Raw genomic sequence first — 8636 nt, forward strand, 5'->3', positions numbered from 1 at the left:
TTATGAGAAGCTATATCAATTGTACAAAATATAAAGCATTCCCATCAATAAGCACATGAAAAAGGGTTCTATCTCTCTCATAATTAGAGAAATGCAAATCAAAACAACTCTGAGGTATCACCTCACACCTAGCAGATTGGCCAATGATAGCAAAGCAAAGTAATAAATGTTGGAAGGGATGTAGCAAAATTGGGACATTAATGCATTGCTGGTGGAGTTGTGAACTGATCCAACAATTCTGGAGTGCAATTTGGAACTATGCCCAAAAACTGTCTGCCCTTTAATCCAGCCATACCACTATTGGGTTTGTACCCCAAAGAGATTAATAAGGAAAAATATTAGCACAAAAATAAATTTGTGGTGGCAAAAAATTGGAAAATGAGGGGGCGTCCATCGATTGCGGAATGGCTGAACAAATTGTAGCATATGGTAGTAATGGAATACTATTGGGCTGAAAAGAATAATGAATTGGAGGAATTCCATGTGAACTGGAAAAGACTTCCAGGAATTGATGGAGAGCAAAAGGAGCAGAACCAGAACATTGTACAAAGAGTCTGATACACTGTGGCACAAAAAAATATAATGGACTTTTCTGCTAGCAGCAATGCAATGATCCCAGGACAATTCTGAGGGACTTATGAGAAAGAATGCTATCCACATCCAGAGAAAGAACTCTGGGAGTAGAAACACAGAAGAAAATCATGATTAATCACATGGTTCAATAGGAATATAATTGGGAATGCTGACTTTAAATGATCACTCTATTGTAAATATTAATAATATGTTAATAGGTTTTGAACAATGATACATGTAAAAATTCAGTGGAATTGATCATTGGTTCCAGAAGGGGGAGGAGAAGTAGGTAATCATGGAAAAACATTCTGAATTATTAATTATTTTTTTAGGGAGCTACGTTTTGGGGACAGCTGGAATGCACAGTAGATTCTGGCAGTTCTGGGATCAATTTGGCCTCAGCTACTTCTTAGTGGCTACCCCTCTTCTGCTGTGGAACTGATATTTAGTATAGATTCTATGGCAGGAGGTAATGGTTTAAAAAAAAAAAAGGACTACAAGCTTCCTTTATGAGGGTAGGGGTCATGTCTTAGTTTTGTGAAGATTGGATTTAGCCATCTCCTGATTGTAACAATGAAGATACTTAGCTCTTTCTTTATTGTGAAGATAAAATTGTAATCTCCTGATTGTAACAATGAAGGTACTTAGCTCTTCCTTCATAGTGAAGCTATAATTTTAAGCTACAATCTGTTTTTAGACTTTAACTACAAAAAGGTGTTAAGTAACTGCAAAAGGTGAACTTACCAAAAGAGGTCTTAAGTAACCCAAAAAGATATAATCTAACCAGAGAAGGTGAGAACTAAAGAATAGGCAGTCCTGGAGAAAAGCGTCTGCTGTGATTGGTAGGGGAAAAAAGGCGGTGAAATTTAGGGGAGGTGACACAAGAGAAAAAGATCTTTAAAAAGAGGACCAAAAGGCAGAAAGAGATGATTCATTTGGATTCAGACATTCAGGGTTTCGGGCACTCACTGGGAGGAATGACACCCAGACTTCTTTTAGACCTCAGGTGAGTGAAAAGCTGACTTAGTGACCCTGCCTTTCTGGAGGCATGAAGCCTCCAGATAAGGCCCATCTTCTTGAGACTTTCTTTCCCTGGCTGGAGCTTAGAAATTCTAACTGATATCAGAAGAAGCCAGAGTTTTTCTCTCTCATTCCTTAATGTCTTCCTTCTATTGTAAATATTGTAAATAAACTACCATAAATTCCATTTACTTCAGTAATTCATTTTGGGATTTAGAAATTAAATACCTGGAGATCACATAATATTATATTCAGAGTCTAATCACAATTAATCTTAACAGTTTCTTAGCAAAGAAACTTTGCTTCTTATCCTTAGTACTTGGTACAATACAATGTACATAGATATACACTTAAGTGGGCATTTAATAAATGAATTATGTTTTGTTTGAAAACAGAGTATGAGAAAAGTAATGCCAAATGGGGCCAAAAAGTTGGTTGACTCTGGATTATGAAAAGCCTAAAAATGCCAAAATTATTTCATTTGGTAGGCAATGGGAGCTACTAAAGTTTTGTGGTTTACTTTCAATTAAGAGTGATAATACATTAGGAAGGCTATAGAAGAAAACTGAATCAGAAACCCAAAGAAAATATAAAAAACAGAAAGATACAATAGTCCACATAAATGGTAGAATGGATCAAAATAATAAAAATGAAAAAAAGGTTCAGTGGTAGACATGATGATTCAGCAAACTCACAAGAAACCTTTCAACTTCATTTCACAATGGGCTTAGTAAGAGTTGGGTAGAGTGACTTTGTCACTGACCTACCAAGACTTCCTTTTTATTGAATAAAGTATAAAATGTGACAGAATCTCAGAAATAAAAAGGATCCCAATGGTCATTTAGTTGAACCTTACACCCAAACAAGAAAGAATCTACTTTTAAGTAATCTTCTAGCCTTTGCTCTATGGTTTCTATCAGAGAAAAACTGCTCTGCCCTAAAGCAGCTTGTTCTACTTGGGGAAAAGCTCTGCTAGGACTTAAAAAAGAAAAGTGTTTGTTTTTTACATCAAGCTTCTTTTATAACTTTCAAATATTTCTAATTTTACCCTAAAGGGTTAGACAAGTCTAGAAAGGATAATAATAATAATAGTAATAGCTGGCATTTATAAAGTACATTAAAGTGTTTTAACATCTATTATCTCATCTTGCAATAACCCTATGTAGTAGGTATGTTATTAAACCCATTTTTACAAATGAGGAAACTAAGGCTAAGAAGTGAAATGTCCAGAATAACAATGATAGTTAAGAATTTGAGGAGGGTCCTTCCTGACTCCAAGTTCCATTCCCTATTCAATATAGCTAACCTCTAGTTCCTCTTTCACATGAGGAACCTTTAAATGTATGAGTGGATCTCATAGCTTTTCTTCTGCAGAAGAAATAGCTATAATTCCTTAAACTGAATAATTTTAAGGCCCTTCACAATCCTGGTTGTCTTCTTCTAGATGCTTTAATTTATTAACCAGGATATTTCAGTAGTATTTAAGTCACAGGTCAGGCAAATGCAAGATACCACATTCATATTGTTCCAAGGTCAAAGATAGTAACAGTAAACTCCTGAGAGGGCATGGTTTTAATTAGTGCTCTTCTTACTGAGGCAGAAAAATATTGTTTCAATTTGGGGTTCAAGGTCTATTTTTGCCACTTACAAGTTCTATAGTCTTCAGAGAAATCTCTTAACCTTTGTTTGCTTTGGTCTCCTTAATTGTAAAATGGGGATAATAATTGCATCTATCAAATGAAATTATATTTGTAAAGCACTTAGCACAGTGCTTGCTACATAGTAAACACTATATAAATAAGTGCCACCTATTAGCTAGTTTATTTAAAAAAAAAAGAATCATTTATTAATTCATTCAGTTTATAGTCCAACAAGTTAATAAGTTTGACACAGATTTTTTTAAGTCAAGCTATGTTGTATGTATGTATGTATGTTGTAAAAGGGAATTCTTAATCCCTTTCTCTAATTTAACTGGAGACCTGGAGGTCCTTTTACCATAGAGATATGAGCCCACAGTGAAAGTAAGTAGAAACCAGAGAGACAGGAAGTGAAGTAAGAAGGGTTTATAAAAGGGAGTACTATGGGGAAAGGAGAATTTTGACTCTTGCCAGGTGAGCTGAGATGAATGGTGATCAGCTGGACTTTCCCTAATGGCAGCTATAGGCTGTTATAGGTTAGTTAGGTAATTTCTCTATCTCTTTCCTGTATCTTCTCCTTTTACTATATTCTCATTAAAACTAAAATTGTTAAAAGCTGTTATCTTATTTTTTGAGTATTCAGATGCATATACATCTATTCAAACACCCAATCCTCTGTACATGGCCCATTTATTTCCCCTCACCTGTCAGGTTAATAACATCACCATTTGGAAATGGCTTGATAGGTTCCTACAAGAATCTACTTTCAGTTGAGGATTCAATTGCCACAAAGCATATTTTTATTTTACTTTAAAGCACCTGGCATCCAAAAAATGTTTGTTGATTGAATTCACACATGACCCTTTGAGGCAAAGCAGGAAAGGTTAATAATGCCCAAGGTTAAGTAAGCTGAATGTGACTGACTTTTCAAGACTTTTCTTTGCAAAAGCTCTTTCCTGGGGAAACTCCCTTGTCCTAAATAAGCTTTAAATACGCCTTTGGTTCAGTAATCATTTTTTCATTTGGTTTCTAGTTCCAGTAAGTAAAAGACAAATGAATTTGGAAAATGCTGCTTGAAGGTACTACATAAAGATTCAAATGATTTCACAGGGCACAGTTATTTCTGAGGATTAAAACTGGTTAAAAAAAGTGTTTTCTTTCTATAATCAGTGGCATGGAACTAGAAATCATGAAACAATTACATTTATCCTTTCAAAATACTTCTCAGTCCTGAATTCTAGATTAGTGCACAGTAGTTTAAGAAAAAAAGAGTGGAGTTACCCTTCCATGTCAATATTCCACCATTTCAATTCATTAACACATTCCAGACCACCCCAAACAAGATACCGTTTCTCCTTACTCTGTAGGTTGACTGCAGGAACCAAATTCCTACCACAGTCACTGCAGAACTTGGGAGCTTCATCTTTGGAGATGTAGTGACAACTAGGGCACTTCATGTTCCAGCAGAAAGAAGACCTCAAGGAAGAGCAGCTTTATCCCTAGCAGGTTCAGAACGAAAAGGAGGAATGAAAATAGAGGAGAGTCAGCTAAAAAGCTAATGTCATGTGATCACATCACTAGTAAAGTTTCATTTTCTAGAAAATAAAACTATACAAAGTATGAGTTTGTTCTATTAGAAACTGAAAGTTACAGTGGTAGCACAGTTCAGAAGGTACAAGTCCATGAAGCCTTCTAATATTTCTCACCTGGAGCTATCTCCTACCTCTTAACTCATAACTGGAATGGCAACTCACATGAATTTAGAACTAGCAGGGATATGTGTCGTAGAGCTATATTTGTTAAAAATGGGTTTTCTTCTTTTGAGAGCTGGGAATGTAAGAAGGAGAGAAGGTAAATTTTTGTTAATTTAAATAAATTATTTTCAAAGTGGGATAGGTTTGGAGTGAGGAGAACCCTGTCTCTGGCATCTACTAGCTGTGTAATCACAGACTGTCAACTCCTGAGCTTCGAAAGAATCAATAAAATGGGGAAATACTTGCCCTCACTTCTCTGAGAATTATAGTGAGGAAGGTGATTTGCAAACCTTATTTATTATTTTTTTAAATTTATTTTTTGAATATTTTTCTATGGTTTCATGATTCATGTTCTCTCCGTCCGATGTCCCAGAACTGACAAGCTATTCCTCTGGGTTACACCTATATTATCTTTGCAAACCTTATTGCTCTACACACATTTGAGATACTATTACTCATTTTCGTGCGCCTACAGCAAACCTTCCACAAAGTATTTGTAAAATACTTTTCTATGCATGTCATCATCTGCATCTCACTACAACCTCGAAAAACTTACAGGTACTAAAATCATTTTCAGAGATGGGGAAAGGGTTCAGGAACACTTAAGACGTAGGGCAGCAGTTTCACCTCTCTCCTAGCGGGGAATGCTCGGCAGCCTACAATCGTAGAGGGGCTCGCGGACGAGGAAAGCATGGGCAAGGCCGAAGCTCCTACTCACACCACCCTCTCCCGGGAGGCGACCACAAACTGAGAGGGTCTGTCAGGTACTGCGTCTCAGGAAAACGAAACTACTCTCAGACTGGGATAAGGATGCTCAACCAGACAGAACAAAAAGCGAAACCCAGGCTACAGCTGCGGAACAGAGATCCATCCTCAGTCACCTGCAACCTGCCCTTCCGCAGGACCGCTAAGCCCCAAAGGGTCAAAAAGCAAAAGAGAGAGCAGGTCCCGAAGGAGCAAAGCGCACAGTGCACAGCCTCTGGTGCGGGAAGCTAGGAAAAGGCGCCCTGGAGCGCGCACCACAGTTAGAGCTCAGGCACGCGCCGGAGTCGCCCCCGCCACCCCTCCAGCACACGCCCCGCTAGGTGCGGCACGCGCCCCTCAGCCCCGAACCCACACGCCCTCACCTGAGCTCAGACAAGGGGTTATGCCGCAGCAATCTCAGCGACCTCCGCCAAGTTGGAGTGGGTCTCAACGAGAACGCAACCAATCTGCTCCCTACCCAATAAGCATCATCCTCCCCCTTCTGACCTCCTCCTTCCTACCCCAGTCTAGGTTTCGTTTCCTCCACTCCCTGAAGACACCCGCAAAGCTCGGCTCCACCTCGTGACTTCCTAGAATTACCCGCCCCCGACCCCGCCTCCCCCTCCAGGCAGGGGCAGAGACCGGAAGAAGCGGAACCAATCCGCTTCCCACCGGGTTACTTCCTGTCTTGCCATCTATTTCCTAGCAACAACCAATCGGAATAGGGCTACAGATTTTTTTTTTTTTAAGTGGAAAGGGGTAGTGGAAGGGGGGAAATCCGCAGAATGGAAAGGCTTTGTATGAAGCTTGACCAGAACAAAAATTATTTCTGCTTCCCAGAATGTCAATGTGGAATCCCGAAACCCCAAGTTTTAGGACTAGCTTGTAAATTGGAGACCCCAGAGCTTGTACTTGTTCCCTGTTCCCAAGAGAATCCACCCTGAAGGGAATCTCAAACTAGCAGTTTTAGACTGAATAACAGGCCTAAGGTAAAAGTAGATCCCAGTTAGGTGGGGCTAAGCAAATGCTAAGTACTCATTTTGTCTTAGGTAGCCTTCCCCATTGTATTGGAGACCCTTTCCCAAGAAGACCCATACCTGGGCAAGGACCATCCTTTTAGTATGCTCAGTAAGTAGCCCTTTCCCTTACACCCTAGCCTCCAGCAATGATTCTTTTCCCAAGATTGATTATATCCTGTTAGTATAGTTTGAACACTCTCATTTCCTTGTAGCTATGGTAATGTCAATCATCTTTCCCTGCCCCTGGATCTCCCCAAATGGTTCCTCAAATTCTTATGTCTGGGAGAGGTTCTCCCAGAGGTCAGTGACCAGAGCAACTAGGAACTCTATGTGGGTGTGTAGGGAGCAACTCTGTGTGGAGGCCTTGAGGACAGCAATGATCCCCTTTCCTTAAGTAAAGAGTGGTTTTTCTGACTATTTAGTAGTTTTGTATTTTATTCCAGTTAATAAGGGTATGGAATACGACTTGTGGGAAATGTGTAACTCAATCCCACCATCTGAATTTAATTAGGGAAAAACAATAGGAAACTGCAAGGTACAGTGGAAAGAGCAAGAGCGTCTGAGGCTGGGGCTATCTAGAGTCCAAATCCTATCCCTGATGTTCATTACCTGTGTGACCATAGGCAATTTATATAACTTCCTTGAGGCTCAGTTTCCTCATCTAACTGAAGAGGTTAGCACTAGATACCCTTTGAGATCTCTTCTAGCTTTATCACTTTGGATCTCATTTTATCATAAGGAATCTAAAGTCCAGCCCAAGGTCACATACAAGTCTTAGTCAGTGACAGAGTCTAATCAACAGGACCCAGAAGTTTCTTAACTCTCCGTACCATGTTCTATATTCTATATTCCAAGACTTTCTGACACCAGAACCAGCTGACTATCTACTAAGCCATGCTATCTCTTCACATATGTAACTTGTATATGTTTAATAATTCTTCAGTTAAATTGAAGTATATACCATAATAAACACTCTAGCCCATCACAACTATAATTAAATATGTACCAAAGACAAAAATAAAATCAGGTCAACTTGGACCAGTCAATTAAAATTTACTAAGTGCTTACTATATACCAAGTACTGTGCTGAGCATCAGGTGTCAACCTTAAAATCAAATAAGTATACAGCTCTAAGCAGAGGTGTTTATTTTCATTGAGAGAATTTAAAAACACACATTTGGAGTGCTGGATGGGGGGCATTGGAAAAACCCAAGCCCAGTCCCAGTCATGAAACTGGAGGAGGATATAGGCTTATGTAGAGTTTCAAGAAAAAGGGTTAAGAGGAGGGTGGCAATTATATAATGTGGGAAACTATCAACCTTTTGAAATGTCCTCAGGATGAAACTTAAATAAGATAGAGAAAAACATGGGCATTGTTCAAGACATACTACTGACCTTTTGGGGCCCAGAATGTTGCCAAGTCACTTCCAAGCATATGTCACCACTCCATAATCCTAGTCTTCTAAACCAATTATAAAAATCACAAAAACCATTAGAAACCTGTTTACCCATGTATAATTGAAAATCTGTTTTAAAACTACATTTCCCCCAGAGCCAACTGACTTCCAGTGGTTATGTACTTCCTGTAGACAAGGGACATTAGGCAGTGAGGTGGAATGTCCAGCTCTCTTTGGTTTCCTGTCTCAAGCATGGTGGTGGTAAGCTGGAGGGTTTTGAACAGGCTGATTAGCTACAGACAAACGGTTTTTATTTTATATCCCTGTGATTCCTTTATTTCTAATGATCATTAATAAACCCCTTAAAATACAATATTTTTATTATTGCACATTAATTTAAATTTTACACCCTTGACATTCTCTCATTTTTCCCCTCATTTTTTTGGCTAAGGGTTATTTGCCCTGATGGCCAAATAGGAAGAAAAAAGTTGG

General features: G+C 38.9%; 1 protein-coding gene across 2 annotated transcripts in view; it reads right to left on the reverse strand.

The window, feature by feature from the left end:
• Positions 1-6341, reverse strand: part of RNF213 (ring finger protein 213) — a 149586-nt gene extending 143245 nt beyond the window's left edge. Inside the window, exons 1-2 of one of the 2 annotated variants that reach the window (XM_007482897.2) lie at positions 6112-6341; positions 4591-4729 (exon numbers count right to left, since the gene is read on the reverse strand). In XM_007482897.2, the coding sequence (XP_007482959.2) occupies positions 4591-4687 (97 nt within the window). In that variant the 5' untranslated portion in view covers positions 4688-4729; positions 6112-6341. The remainder of the gene's footprint in view (positions 1-4590; positions 4730-6111) is intronic. The other variant, XM_007482898.2, reaches the window with a different exon arrangement.
• Between the last annotated feature and the right edge of the window lie 2295 nt (positions 6342-8636).

The sequence above is a fragment of the Monodelphis domestica genome, chromosome 2 (genome assembly GCF_027887165.1).
Source record: "Monodelphis domestica isolate mMonDom1 chromosome 2, mMonDom1.pri, whole genome shotgun sequence".
Lineage (NCBI taxonomy): Eukaryota > Metazoa > Chordata > Mammalia > Didelphimorphia > Didelphidae > Monodelphis > Monodelphis domestica.